General features: G+C 33.2%; 1 protein-coding gene across 1 annotated transcript in view; it reads right to left on the bottom strand.

Annotated features, from left to right (window-relative positions):
- Positions 1-638: 638 nt before the first annotated feature.
- The window catches only part of EPHA5 (EPH receptor A5), a 302,370-nt gene continuing 286,532 nt past the window's right edge, over positions 639-16,476 (bottom strand). Inside the window, exons 16-18 of the mRNA XM_029945331.1 lie at positions 12,271-12,464; positions 8,353-8,508; positions 639-991 (exon numbers count right to left, since the gene is read on the bottom strand). Coding sequence (XP_029801191.1) covers positions 886-991; positions 8,353-8,508; positions 12,271-12,464 — 456 coding nt within the window. The 3' untranslated portion in view covers positions 639-885. The remainder of the gene's footprint in view (positions 992-8,352; positions 8,509-12,270; positions 12,465-16,476) is intronic.

Raw genomic sequence — 16,476 nt, 5'->3', positions numbered from 1 at the left:
AGGAAGAAAGACACAAGCTTGCATTCAATTTTGTTTTACTGCTTCCCTATGTCTCCTATTTCTATTACACTCTGGAACACTTGTTCCTGTATGTTGCTAAAATTAAAACACTACTAAAAATGCAAGCAGAATGGTAACGCACACATGTGCAAGCATCACACACGAAACTCCAACTTAAATTGATTCCTGGGTATACAGCAAATGATACAGTATATACACATTTATTACCTAGTAGTTTCTAGAAGAGCAACTAAAAGTAAATTTTATAACACAGAAAAATAAATATACACCCTGTATTGTACTTGTCCTTGATCAAGCAACATATTTATACACTAGTTTCTATAACTTAACGCTGTGTAACAGCATTTTAAAATTACAAAAGAAGGTATCTATTAGGAAATTATCTAATCATATTGCTCTTCAATACACTTATGTAGACAATTAAGACTTGAAGTAAACTTCAGTAAATTGCAGCTTTTGTTAGCCCACAAATGGCTATAAACGTTTCCTTTCAAGTAGATTCTTGGAAGTTTTGAAAGGGGCTGCCTTAATTCAGTCTGTAAAGGTGCTCTATATAGTTATATTTTCATTTATAAAATTTTGTAGAAGTAGTGGAAAGGATTTTTTTTTGAAACATAAGATCATGTTTAACCTCATGTTTTTATTCTATTTATATTTGCTTCATGAAAAATTAAGACACAGAGAAGAAGATATGGAGATTTTAGTAAAACACTGATTACAAATTCTGCGGCTTGAACAGATGTTCTCCTAAGGTTTAGAAATCACTGAGTTTTCCCTTTTCCCTCTTTTTTTGTTAAAATAAATCTCAGGGCTTGTTTACAAAGTGCAGAATCATTCACTTGATGAAGTGACATGAAAAGGAAGTTACAGCGGCACCATCCCATTTACCAGCTGCACCTTCATTTCTTGAAGGCTGTTCATGATCTTCTTCTGGTGACCGACAAGAGTCACTCCAAGCCGTCTCAAATCCCTGTATGAAGAAAGCACACATTGGATGTATGTATTGATTCAATTGGTAGCACACCTCAATATTTTCACGCTGGCAAAGATACAAACATTTTGCAGAAGCTAATTAGATTACAATCCCAATTGAGGCATATCGGGTCCAATTTTCAAAGGCAGGCTCCAAAATTGTACCTTGAAAATATGTTTGCAGTCAAAGAAATATTTAAAATCAGGACTGATATAATATATAATTATTCCTCCTCACCTTTTGGGCTTCCTTATTTTGGTGGCCCAGATTGGTGTAAAAACAAATATGCAAATATTTACCAATACATATTTAAATTAAAGGTACAATTTCATTGAATAATTTTGAAAATGTGGACCTACAATAGGAACAAGAGCTTTTTTTTTTTTGCTAGAAGAAATAAGCATAAACTATACTTTAAACATTTTACAATTAAGCAGTCAAGGACCAAAACTCTTCAAGTGACTCAGTCAGTACAATCGTTTTATATAACAGATACCTTTATGGGATAATGATCACCACATTGCTGTTAGAACACTTCCAAATATGTAAAGCCTTGGCTGGGGAGTAACTTATTCTGCAAGTGTTCTACAGGATGAGAAAACATTTCTAATAAATTTTAATTGGATAAAGGAGTGATCTTTTGCAATACTAATAGTACATGACACCAAATGTCACATAATCACAACTGAGCCAATGGTTCTTGAAATTTGCTTTAATATACAAGTGCTTTGGATTAAAAGCATGTTTCCAGAATGATTTATGCTCACAAACCAAGGCTCTACTGGTATTTTATTTTTTACTTGGAACCCAAAGTACCAGAGCTTTCCTCTTTTACGAAACAATATTTAGGCTCTCTTGGCATTTAGAGGATTCTGAAGATTACACACCATCAGAAAGTCTTTTCAACCAATATATATTTATACTGTTTCTTTTATAAAACCTTATTCAAAAGAAAATGATAAATGTTTGATTTCTAAACTAACAGCATATTATGGAATTCAAGGTCAGGGTCCGTGGTTCTTAATTGTGATTTCATAGGAAATTCAGAAATTCTATTCCTTTGAAGTATATATTTGGCAAATATAATTATTCAGGTATTTTTAGCAAATGACAACACTAATTACAGGGAAGAAATAACAATTCAAGATTTTTAAGTGACCAAACTCTTTGCCATGTTAGATTTTTTTAGATAATTACTTTATTGAACACATTATGGTAAAAGAATATTTGTGCCTTCAGTAAATGTATTAACTTCAAATTATCTTAAACTTCCTTAGAATTGAATACAATGACATTAGAATCATTATATGTAAAATTGGATAGCTTTAGAAACAAGTAAATCTCTTAATTATCAGAGGATAGAAATTTTAAAAATCGTTACTTAGGCTCTGTATGGGAAATAATTGCTTATTTAAATAATATTTTAGGTTTCTTTGTCCCTTTATGTTTCACTGGCTTTTTGTGAGAGTTTTAGCAAAAGGAGAGTAGCTAAAAAAGAAGCAATTGATACTTATAGTTGCAACATAGTTCTTTCTCTCTTAGAATTTAACATGAGAGAATATTAAAACTGTAAGACACTAGAGTAAACAATAAGTATATTTATATTATATTATATATTATTTTTTATAATGGTAGACATGGAAGATAATTAGCAATTTAAAGAAACCAGCAAAAATTCATTTTGAAACAAAATCACTATCACTAGTTATGAAATAGACTACAAAATAGTGAGTTACTGACTAGCATAGGAATAAATTTCTCTTTTCAACTACATCAGAACGTCTTAGCTCTCGCCCTGTTAACATTATGGGATAGATAAGTCTTCATTGTAAGGGCCATCTTACAATGTAGGGGCCAGAATATCTAGCATCATCTCTGGCCTCTACCCATTGCACCACTGTTGACCCTTTGTGGTGACAAGACAAAACTTTTGCATTTGTCCTCTGAATAGCAAAATCTTCCCTCGTTAACAACTAGTACAGTAAAATAAAAATCGTAGGTGAAAATGAAGATGTCCTCTTCATATATGCTAGGAAAATACATAATTCTATGATAATAGATTTTTGTGAATCTTCTTCCATGGATGAGAAAATGACGTGTTAGAGAATTTAAATTACTTGGGTAGATGACACAGCTAGTTGGTGTCAGGGTTAGTACTAAAACCAGGATCCTGATACCAAAGTCCATACTCTTTTAATTTCTCATTACTCTGGGGTTTGATTTTGAGCAAGATACTTCAAATTACAATCATTTCCTCACCTGTAAAATGAGAACTCTGTGGCTATAACATTAAATACCCAAAATTCAAAAGAAAGAAGATATTTAATGAAGGAAGCTCAACACATATCTCTCTGAGGCTACTGTAACAACTCAATCTAGTGCTTTGGAAATTTAAAATTTTTATGACATCTATATCCTGTTAAAGAACAGATGTTTTGAGGAATTGTATTTGACAAATAAATGCAGTTAAAGAGCTTGTGTTCATAGGCAAATGCAATCTTTCTTCAGAATATTTCATATATTTAGATTTTAAGTTAAATTTGTTTAAAATATTCCAGTGTGGTAAATATAAGATTTTTGTTTCAAGGTCAACTTGTGATCTGATTATCCCTTAAGATGCATATGGAAGGTCAGACCACTGAAATTCTCTCTCCCTCCATTCCACCTCCTCCCATCCTTCTTTCCATGGAAGAAATGGAGTTATGAAAACACAGCACTGCATTTTATACATCGCCATAAATTATGTGTGTCTCTAATGGAATGCTGATGTTTTTAAAATCTGACTTGTCATTTCAAAAGCTGTCAAATTAATGTGCAGAGATTTAGAAAATCACATGATTATAATGCATGCAATGTACATATACCTTTATGCAATGTGATTCTCAGTGAAAAGGTGAGAGAGAAAGAAGATTATTTATGCAAGCTAAAGTTGTTTTTGGCAACAAAGAAGTTGCTTCAAAAATGTATTTAATATTTTTCTAATATATTAATATATATTTTCTAATTATATTATAAATGACAATTAAAATAGTTAGAAAAATGTTTTCAGTAAAGGTTCAATAACTTTATTCCAATATTGCTAAAGGCATTAATGTATTTTAAGTAGTTTTGTTTCACTTTCATGATTTCTAAGCATTCCTATTTTACTCTTGTACTCCCAAGTCCATATTGAACGGTGAATTTAGCAATTATAATGTCAGAGATATTTGTTAAAATTTAAAGTAGTTACCATTTGATTATGAAATCGCTGCTTTGCTTACAATGATTGCTGAAAAGTTTTTTGAAAATAATGTAAGATATGCTATTCACTCATCTCATTTTTCTATATAGGAAATTTCACACTAGATAAAGTTATAAATATTACACTAAATATATCATGACCATGTGTAATCTTAAGTAATACCCAAAGCCAAGTCTAATGATGATAAACTAAGATTCAGCATAGGCTTATGAATTTGAACATGATAAGAAGAATATTGTTACATAAAAAATAACTTGGCTTTTGCCAACAAAGTGTGATCAGTTTTAGAAAAGCTGCAAATTTAAGGAACTGGCATTGATGTAATTACATTTTAGCGTTCTTTCAAGTGTTACTCTATAATATTAAACAGTGATATTATGACACTAAAATGGCAAAATAAAAAACAGAATAACAAGAGGTGTCTAGTTGATATTGGAACAACTCTTGATTATTCAGGATTTTAGTTCATCCATCTGTAGATGAGTCATTCCCTCGCTTCTTCTCCCTTCTGCTTTACACACCTGTTAGCCTTATTGCTGGTATTTACCCCAGCAATGCTGGCTGGATAGGAGAAGGGAGAAGAGAGATTAATAAATATTCACTAAATTTCAGTGTTTATTCTTTTTGTCATAATTTGATCATGCAGTTGTATGCTTGAGATTTTTTTGGTTCATTTAAAGATTCCTGATAATCATTTATATATCTACTATACAAGATAAATATATTTACATTTGGCAAAGATTAACCATGATTGGTCATGATTTTCAGTGAGTGAGACATAGTGATGGTTGGACTAGAAACTTTAGCTTAATTATGTAGAATGAAGAGGACACTAAGTACTCCTGTGTGTATTCTAGCTGTATAATACATTATTCATAACGTCTTTCTTGATAAGATAAAAACTCTACTTGAATTGGTGTGCATAAATTTTGGCCCTAGATTTATAAAACTTCCAGTTTAGAAGTTTAAGACCCCATTTTAATAAATGATACTAACATAAACCTCTTCAGTTTACACACATTTGGCATAATATTTAAATTCACTGGATTTTGTTCATCTTCTGAATAATCAAAAGTTGACAGTGCTGGTCTGACAAGAAGTTTAAAAGGCAACTCTAATACTGTCATTAATACAGATTTTTGGACTTAATTTGCAACTCACCTCAGCTTAACAATCCCCCTGTCATCCACAATTCACTGCATTTACACACCACAGTACAGGTTGCACCATTAGTGCCACAACGACTGTTCTGTGTGTTGTACACAGAATAGCAAAGTTTAGGCACAGATGGCAGACAGACACCTCTAAGGTTAAAACCCACATTGCGGAACACATTTTAACTCTAAAATTGTTAGCTTGTTCATTTCCTTTCCACATTAAATCATATATGTATGTTACTGGCAAGAAATAAATGAACAAAAAAAGAGAAGGAAAGAGGAAAAAAGAAGAAGAAATCACAAACAAAATTAAACCTTTATAAAGGAAAATTTTTATCAAAATTAGCAGTTCCAACAAACTGTAATATTTTCTCTTCCTTTTTTTAAACCCAAGATAAGAATAAATTTGATGGCATGAACTCTAACTTTTTTAAAATTTAATGATATGGAACTTTGATCTTTTGCTATATAATTAGTTGATCTTAACTGCACCCTCCTCCCAAGCATTTATTACAGGTATATTTCCGGTTCTCAGTTTCTATTATGCCTTGGCAATAATGTGAACAATGATATTTATTATATTGTTATGGCATTATGCAGCCTCCATAAAATTAGCATTAAATACTGGGTGAAGACCATGTGTAAAAATGATTATCTAAGTGTTTAGAGCTTGTCTTCCTCTTTGCCGCTCTCCAGCACCTTTGCCACGTCCCTTTAACCTTTTTTTTTTTGATGAAAGGCAAGCAAAATGCATAGATAATCTTTTTCTTATATTCCTGACCAAACAAGTAACTGATCACTCACTGTTCTGTGAGTTATTTAAATAACATTTTAAAAAATGCGTTCTTGCCAAAGGGGAAGAATGTGGTCAAAACCACAAAAAACCAGAGGGCATATATTTAAAGGTGTGGGACTCCAAGCAATCAGCTTTACTGGAGTTGAGGTTTGCTGGCGCATTTCCTGGTAAGGAATGTGTTTACTGGCTGGGGAATCTGAAGCAACTGACCCATGGAGACAAACATAGTGAAACAGGAAGATTTTACCAAAGTTTCCGATTTTCACTTTACTCTTCCTGTTAAGGTAAATTAATCAAAAGACAAAATATCTGAAAGAAGACAATTTAGGTAGAGGCAACAAGATAGCAGAACAATGGAGACAAAAAGAAGAAACTGAAAGTAGAGAAAAACTTATCAGATAAAAACTACCAGAGAATAGAAATGGGGTGGAGAACCATAATTAGGAGAGGAAAGAAAGCTATTAAGTCTTTAAAGAAAACAAACAAAATGAGAGTTTGGGGATAGAGGAACTCACAAGTAAAATAAGACAAAACAATTAAAATGAAACACTAAAATACAATGCTAAAATATTCAACATATTTCTAGTATTTGGATGCCCCAATGAGATAAAGTAAAACAGAGGTAGTTAATGCAAAAACCATTAATTGTGATTAAAACTATTCTGGGAAAGGAAGAGCAAAACGACAGTGGATGTAAATATGCATATGTATATATGTATATATGTATGTACATGTGCTACTTTAATAAAAAAAGAGACATCATTTAATGCAAATAATTTTATTATATATTTACAAGTAATCTGACATTGGGTAGAAGAAATACCTACAGTATCATTTTAATATAAAATGACAAATGACTTTATAAATTAAAATGACCATTTTTACTGAAAAATTAAATAGCAATCATGTAAAAATAGTTTTAAATTATCAGTAAAAGTTCGTCTACTATTTTAAATATAGCACAAATGAATTCTTTGAGTGTTGAAAGAAATAATGGGCAAAGCATACGTGACATCAAATAGATATAATTTGGAGGCAATGGTGAGGATGAGGTTCAGCAAATTAAGAGAGCATGCCGAGTGGTGATTTTAGGTCCAGCATCATGGGATGAGGATGAGAAATGCTGAGAATGTGACATTCACTGGTGACAAATGATGGTACCCTGTTCCCTTTCGTGTGGACTGGCAGTGAATTCAGTGAGTCAAAGAATGCCAGAAGAGAAATGATGAGTGCTGGGTGTTCATATTATGTGAAGTAATGGAATAAGGACTGTGGTTTAGTGCTTTAGGTTGTTCTACCATGTTCTAATCCTTACAACAATATTTTAACCTTTGAATTTTGTAGGTAATTTAAAGTAAGTTGTCATCCTATTCACAGGTTAAAACATTATTCATGTTAATGTAAACTAGATGGAGCCACCATAACAACAGTTAATTTTCACAAATAACAAATTGTAGGCTAAAGTAATTACACATACAGAGTATATAATAAAATACAAACAACTTACAACCTTAAAGAATGTAATACTTAACTCTAGTGATTTTTATTTAATAAGATTTGATAAATTTTACCTTAAACGTGCAAACAGAAAAGGGCACAATTGGTTCCACTGAGGTTTTACCGAATAACAAGTCAGAGGCAGAATCTAATATATCCTTGGATCGCAAGAATATAAGGTGCACCACTTAAGAGATTAAATGAGATTCCTGCCTGGGAAGCTCTGTTTAAGCTGCTGCTACCCGGGTGTTCATCACAGCCCAAATTTAAGAATGTGTTTTGTTGTTATGTAGGACTAGCCACACCAATTGTGCTTACAGTTTGTTTTGTAATTACATTCATATAACATAGGTTCCAGTATAAAAACTTCGTCAAGAAAACATCTTTTCCACAACACAAAATACCAGTATTTTGCCAAGGAGCTGTTATTCCACTTATTCAAATATTCAAATGCTATTTGTTTGAAGCAAAGAAGCAAAGATACTGGCCACAAGTAGCATTAACCATGCAGTTGTTAACAATACAGGCTAAAAAAGAAGAGGCTTCTTTGAAGGCTGTCACACATGGGCAAAGGTTAACTGATTGCCCTTGACCTCATCCAGATTGGATTCCGAACAATTTTTCTCGCCCCAGCAATTATGTAAAAATTATCAGAAAAATTACTCACTCCAAGGTCACCTGAGCCACAGCGTCCATTGAACTGTATCCATTTTCCATGAAAATCTCTGTATACCGGCCCATTTTGATTGCTTCTAGCCATTCACCTACTGATCTGTAGGCCCCAGATCCCAGTGGGCCATGTTCTGCCAGTAAATTAGATACCCTAAAACACAGAGTACATCGATATTAAAAATAACATTTTCATGTCTCTTACAACAGATTGTAATATTAGTTCACAATCAAGGATTTTTGGGTTTATGGAAGAAAATTTAAAATTACAGAACAAAAAATTAGTCTATTCAGATTTTTTTCTATTCATAGTGAATTAGTCTATTCAGACTTTTTTTCTATTCAATGAAAACTTATTATGGCTTAATAAGTAAATGTTCTGTAATATAAAACATTAGCTGAAAATTCTGAATTTGCTTCCTATTATTGTATTTTATTTATAAATAATAAAAATACAGAAATAAAATAAAAATAATACAGAAAATGATGCCAAAATTAGATATGAGGGATAATTTGGGTCAAGCCAATTGTTCTTAGACTTTGCTAGAGAAACTCATGCTCATTTTAAGCTAATTTCTCAGAAAGTCCAGAAGTTATTTATCCTTTCTTAATGCTCTTACATACGCATGATTGTTAACTTGCCTTGGGAGTAATAGAATTTGGAAAACAAAATGTAACCCCAAATACATTAGAAACCTGAACAGGACCAACCAAACCATGAAGTACTCTTAGGTGTACTAAACTCATATTTTTTTGGTCAAAAATAATAATGATATGATTATAAGAACTATTTCTGGAAATACCTCCTAAGGAAATAAATAGGGAAAATGACAAAAAGTACTTGTATCATTTTTTACTAGTGAGAATGAATATTAAACACAATTTAAATGTCCATCAGGGGAATTTGCCCAGGTAAATTTCAACCACAAGATGTAGGACAAATACATTTCTTTGGACTCAGGGTCGCTGCACTTCTCACAGTCTGTTTATACTTCAACCTATTCCCGTATATTTTCTTCCAAACCAGTTCCATAACAATTGCTCTCATTGAGGTGGCAATGATTCCTATTTTGCCAAAATCTGTAAGCATTATCTATCTGTCAAATGATAGACTTCTCAGAAATTTTCAACATCCACCTCCACCGCCTCTCTTTTGAACTCCTATACTGTCTCAATCCGTTTTGAATGGCTCTTTCTTGGCTGCCAGGACGTTGAGTGTTCCTTGGCATCTTTGTAACCTCCTTTTCCTGACTTAAAAATTCAGCCCTGTATCTTCTTACCTCAGGCTAACATTCCATTCTAGGTAATTTTTACTCACTTTTATGCTTCAAGTAGCATTTAGTTTTCTCCAATTTTTACCCCTGCCTCAGATTTCCCATGTATTCCTGTAGCTACTCACACCTCTCTGTTTCTAAGAGGAATACTGCCCCAACATGTCTGAAACCACACTTGCCATCTTTGTCACATCCAGTTCCTCCTGCAGTCTTCCCATTCCAGACTATGAAACAACAGTTCACCCCTTCCTTGTCCACAGTTCCCTCATCATGTATCATTGTGTGTACTATCCATTCTACTACCAATATATTGCATATCTGATCACTCCTCTCTATCTCATTTCTTGCTGCTTTAGTTCAAGACATCATCATGTCATACCTGCACAACTACTACAGCCTCTGAGTTATCCTCTGAATTCTATTTTCACTCTCTGCTGCACAACCAAGGTTGGTTTTTTAATGTTTTTATTTTGTTTAATAGCTTTTTCTTCCAACAGTGTGTTGCTCAATGCTGTATACTGAGCACCTAGCCCACAGCATGACATGATGTGCACATGAACACGAATCTGAACATGGGGTATTGGATGAATACATGGGTATCTTGTTATTTGTAGCTTTTAAGTAATGTGGGTAGTAGGTCTTATGAAGGTAGAAATACAGGAAGAAAGAGTTGGAGAGTAGGATCTTGAAGTTGAAATTATGGGAAGTTGCAATTTTTAGTAACAGCAAAGTCTAGAACTAGCCTATGAGAAGGAGAGTTCAAGGTAGGATAGAGACCAAAAGTGAGAGATATTAAAAAATCATCTACATAGTAAATGAAATCACCAAGTTGTGACATGGGTGGGAATAAATAAAGTATAAGACAATGACTGGGAATGAACATTTTCTACAACTAAGATTTGGAGATGACTGAATAAAGATGGCTAATGAGTGGTATAGTCTTCAGCCATATATGTTTAAATAAAACTTAGCAAGCTGATTCTATAGATTGCATATACACACACAAAAGAAAAATTTTTGGAGATTCTTTTTAAAATTTTTTTTGTTTTTTAAATTTATTTTTGAAAGACAGAGAGAGACAGTGCAAGCCTGGGAGGGTGAGAGAGAGGGGGCAGACACAGAATCTGAAGTAGGTTCCAGGCTCTGAACTAGCTGTCAGCACAGAGCCCAATGCTCGAACCCACGAACCATGAGATCATGACCTGAGCCGAAGCTGGACGCTTAACCAACTAAGTCATCCAGGAGCCTCTTTTTGGAGATTCTTAAACTTCTCTTAATCTATAATGATATCAGTATAACTAACACAATTTAGATCATCAAAATATCTCTTTATGTTTTCTTTTCTTTAGGTTCATTTGAGACAACGTAATTCAAATAAGTAGATGAAAAGAAATGCTTAATATTTTACATGAAAATAAATCACTTAAAGGCACATATTTCAGGAGCAACATAAGGAATAATCACTAAGAAGATAAATTCTCAAGTTGCTACTACAGAAAGTTAACGATGCTTGAACCGAAGTTGAAGTTTCATTTTTCATTTGTATTTAAAAATGACTTTTTGCCTAATAAACAAATGTTATGTCACAATCATAGAACTTATGTAACTTTATCAACAGAGTATTCCTCATTTAGTTCATGCTAATAGGAAGCCAATTTTGCTACACTTCTTGTAAAAATAAAAATCTGCCTCAAAAATAATGAAAATAATCTGGCAATTTTTCTTGAGTACAGAATCAAACTGATTTATTTTTTTGTGAGGATAATTCTGCAATTTATCAGATCAAAGAGAAAAACATTTTAAAAATATGTAACATTATTTAAGTATATTTATTTACATTCAGAAACTTTTTTAAAATATTCATTTGTGGGGCGCCTGAGTGGCTCAGTCTATTAAGTGTCTGACTCTTGGTTTCTGTTGAGGTCATGGTCTCAGGGTTGGTGAGATCAAGCCCTCTGTCATCAGGTTCTTCACTAACAGCACAGAGCCTGCTAGGGATTCTTTCTCCTTCTCCCTCACCCTCTCACTCTTTAAATAAATAAATAAACTTAAAAAATAAAAAGTAAAAAAGTAAAAATGCTCATCTGCTCATGCAAATTTATTTACTTATTGGTTTTAAGTCTTGTTCCAACTGTACAGTAAATGAATTCGCCAAATATCTGTGTAAAACTGGGTAGGATCAAAGACCCTCTAAAGGAGTTGTCATTGTTTATAAAATATGACAGATACTAAAGTCTATTATAAGAAAGTCAAAGAGTAATTATTGTTAGATATCTCTGGTTTAAATCTATCAGTGCTTATTTGCCTTTTCCCTGTGATCTTACAATTTTATTTTGATCCATTCACACTTATGTGAGATCCAAAACACAGGGAAATACACACATTTGAGTTTTTTAAATGTTATCTGAACTTGGCTGTAGTTAACATTTCACTGAAACTAGATTAGGCACAGATACTTTTAATTCGATTATTTACATTTCACTGTAAGAGTGTAACATTATGCAAAAACTATATTTAAATAAATTAGTGTCATACAAATCCATAGATTAACATGTATACAGAAATGATTTTATTGATTTAATATTCATGGCATCAGTTTGAATTAGCTACATTAGGAAAGTCTCTCAGGTCTGGCTTTGTACCTGCTTGATGCATTCACCAGCGTCTTCAAGCTACTTGGGTTCCTTATCAGCTTATCCAACATGTTGACGATTTCATCAAACTTGGGCCTGCTATTTCGGTCTTTTTGCCAGCAATCCAGCATTAATTGGTAGAGAGCAGCAGGGCAATCCATGGGGCTTGGCAGACGGTAGCCTTCCTCCACTGCTTTAATCACCTATATAAAGCAAAACAGAGTCATACTCAGCACTACAGACATAGTACAGGGTGCTATGAGAAATGTCCTACTACCTAACTTCCATCCTGTTTTAGTCTTACTCTTGCATTGATAACCAGCGTCACTCTCTCTCAAATCTCTGAATACTTCTATTTGCTGCAAAATAAAATGACACCAACAATCAGGAAGGAAATATGTTATCACGATCTAAAAAGATAAGTTTTCTTCACATATTATAAAGAAAATACATGGAAATCATTTTTACATAAAATCTTGATGAAGGGTGATTGGTAAAATTAACCAACATAAAATAATGGTCATGTTTTATTTTTTTATCTTTGCATTCTAGAATCAAATAGGGGTTAGATTTCTTTTAGTGATTTCTCTGAAAAGTTAATGTCTTTGTAATGAAAAATTATGGGCAGATCCACAATTTTTAAAGCAATAGAGCTGCAATTTTACTGCAAAAGAGACTTTGGAGGCTACATGATGAATAAGTCAAAGGCTAAATTAGCATAACTGTCTCATGTATCATTTAATAATGTCCAAGTCAGGCTGTTTATTATCATCTCCTGATTTCTGTCAGGAATTTGGAATGACTGCCTAAGAAGCATAAGCATTACAAACATCATCGATTTTAAATAAAACCACACATGTGAGTATCAGTCTAATTGTGAAATTGTTTTAACAAAAGCATTCATAATGTTGCTGCTGCCATCAATATGTCTAACTACAGAAGAAATTCATTTATACTTCTGAACATAATACAGGTTTTATTCTATAAAATTCAAATATTTAAGTGATCCCAAAATCAATAATAATAAACATGCTTCTCAAATCCCTATTTTGCATATTTCCTTAACAATTAAACTTAATTGCATTTTTTGATAAAGATTTTAGATTTGATCTGACAAATGAAAAAAATATATATAATGATTAGAATAGGAAATTTACAAAAACAATCTTGTAAGATTGGAACCAAACCAGTCTCTCAGTGGTAAATAAAATGGCATTTTAGCAAAAGCAGGGGGACATGGAAAGAAGATGAAATGGAAGATTTAAGGGACTTTTGTGACCTAGGGGTAGAGGGGAGAGGAGAGAAAGTGTTTAAGTTCAAATCAGTCACACTGGATGGTTGTTGCTATTTACTGCAGCTGAACATATTCATGGGGGAAGAGAATGTTGACAAGTATAATTTGGGGCTTGTTTTCTTAGGGGTGAGTGAGAATCACCCCGATGACACTTGGCAAGAATCTGATTAGGATACAGGAGATATCTGAGATGAAAATGTAAATGTGAAGCCATCATGACTTGGCCACAGTTTGAAGTCAGGTGTAGGATACATCTCCCCAGGAACGGCGTAAAATACAAGCACAAATAGTTAAGTTCAGGCACTTCAAGGATTCAAGGACTCCAAAACATAAATGATAAAATAACTGAATAACTGTGAGCAAAATTCCTGAGAGTCACTTACCACTTCCGTTAACTCAAAAACAGTATAAAAACAAGTAAATGGCAAACCATGGTAGAAACTATTACAAAAACTAAAATATATGGTTAGCCTATTTAATGTATTAAAAGTTCATGCATATTGAGAAATAAAATGATAAAACAATAGATTCATGAGGAATAGATACTAACCAAAATTTACAAAAGAAAAAATGCTAAATAAATTTTGAGAAAACATTTATTCTCACTGGTGATCAATAAAAAGATAGTGAAATAATAAAAAGTATTATTTATACTTATATATTAATACAAGTTTATTTATTTGTTAGTTTGCTAATTATAATAATTCCCATTGCTGATGATGGCAATAGCAGTTATTATCTTTAGTAATATTTAAGTATCAAAATAAAATGTCCTAATACAGTTTGTCATGAAATATTTCACTATGCAGTGAGAAGTGATTTTTACTTATTTAAAACCTGGTTGATTTCATAATGAATTTTTTCCCAAAGTTGCTACCAATAACTTCTATTTTTTTAACACTTATTTTTTTTAAATATTGTCTTTCTTTTACTGAGTTGCTAGTCTTCATATGTGACTATGAAATGAGTAAATGAAACCAAGTCATTAGTTTTAAAGAAATTTTATATGTTATTTGATCTTAGATGTTATTTCCAGAATATATTACTTAAACAGCTATATTTTTACATAAATTTATAAATAGAAATATAATACCATGTCCCTAAGTCAGCTTAAGTAGTTGGTCCAGGAAGTTAGGTCATCAAATTTAATTCTAAATTCATCTTTAAAATTAATCTCCAAAATATATTTAAACTATAGCTTGAGATTTCATATTTAGACCTATTGAATTTTGTTTTTCATTTTTAACTCCCATTCCCTTCATAGTTTGAGAAAGAATGACATGTATTAGTATTCTGGTAGTTTGTGAAATGCTTGAAATCTATCAAAGTGCAATTCAGGCTATTCATTTTATTATACAGTTTATAATATATAACTAAATGAATCATAATTGCAATTGACTTTCTTATTACCATTACATTTGTAGTGTAAATAACTGAAATACACAAAGGAAGGAAAGAAGAAAAGAAAAAGACAACCAGAAGTTTTAAAGATTATCTGGTTCCTGTTCACATGGGCTACATCTGAAATATTATAAGCTATGCATTTTCTTGGCATTGACATGTAAATCAATAGTCTAAACACAATTTTTAAAATGTTGTCTCTCTCAATACATAAAACCTTAATACTGAGCACTCAATATGGCACTATTTACTTGGTGGCAAATTGACTTCATTGGGCCCATTTTGTCCCGTAAGGGTCAGTGGCTTTATCATCTGGGTACAGTTTGCTTTTGCTCCCCACAGAGCCTCAGCCACCATTTCAAGCTTTGCAATGCTCGATCCACAAACACTGAATCCCACACAAGGCATATCACTCAATGAAGGCACTCGCTTCCTAGTGAAGAATGGTGACAGTATCACATACTCAGTGATGTACTGGTAAATATTTAACAACAGGCTCCCCCTGGTGGGGTGAGAACGTATTGTATCATTTTCTTGTTTATATGGTATAAATGCTCCCTCCATGTCAACTGCAAACTGTCAACATGACCTCATTCTGACAATCTGGTAGCTGGTACAAGGGTGGTTCCAGAACCACACTGCGCATAGTACATCATAAAATCAGTCATAAGGCATTTAAGCTGCTTTCACACAGTTGGGGCAGGGAAAAATACTGTAGAACCCAGATGATGCACTTTGGGACTTCTTGTTACTCATTTGTAACAACTGAGGCCTGAAAATTTTAGCCCCCGAGAATGAAAGATGGAATAAGGCCACTAGTTCAGCCACCATGACCTGCCAAATTGATAAATGAGAGGACTCCAGAATGGATCGTGGAGGAGAGAGAGGCAAAGGACCAGGTGAGGTCCTGAGATCAACTGAAACCACAGGGACTACAGTTCAGTCCATAACCTGCCTCTTCCTCGTTTCTCCTCAGGAAGAAAAATCCAGAGCCATAAAACAGATGCTCCCGGAATCTGTGTGGGGAAGGAGGTCTGTTCTGGAAAAGCTGTGGAGCACAGCAATCGTGAAAATTTGTTTCTCAGATCTTTACCTGCTGGATGGTAATGAATCAACAACCCTTAACCTGAAGCCTTCTAAAACATCACATTTACACCAGAGTCAGGCTTTGCATAGGTTACTTCCAGGCAATTATTGAGCATGGCAGTGATAATAAGAGGCTCAGTTCTATGTGACCCCTCTGACAGAATGTTTTCACAGTCTGACATCTTTCCCAGCTTTCCCGCATTCTTCCTCCTTACAGGAATTTCTGCTTAATAATACTAATGTTCATCTAATTCCTTCTTGGAATAGGCTTCTTGCAGGATCTAGACTAGCCACAGCCATTATATGATAGGCACTACACCACAAACTGTACATATAATATCTAAAAATGCACTATTTTGGAAAGTAGTGCATTCTTCATCACAGGAGATGTAAAAATGTAGGTTGGATAACTGAGTGGCAGTAAGTTTGTAGGG

This window comes from Suricata suricatta, chromosome 1 (assembly GCF_006229205.1).
Source record: "Suricata suricatta isolate VVHF042 chromosome 1, meerkat_22Aug2017_6uvM2_HiC, whole genome shotgun sequence".
Taxonomy (NCBI): Eukaryota; Metazoa; Chordata; class Mammalia; order Carnivora; family Herpestidae; genus Suricata; species Suricata suricatta.
Note: the sequence above shows the minus strand (reverse complement) of the source record. Positions and strands in the feature narration are given on the sequence as shown.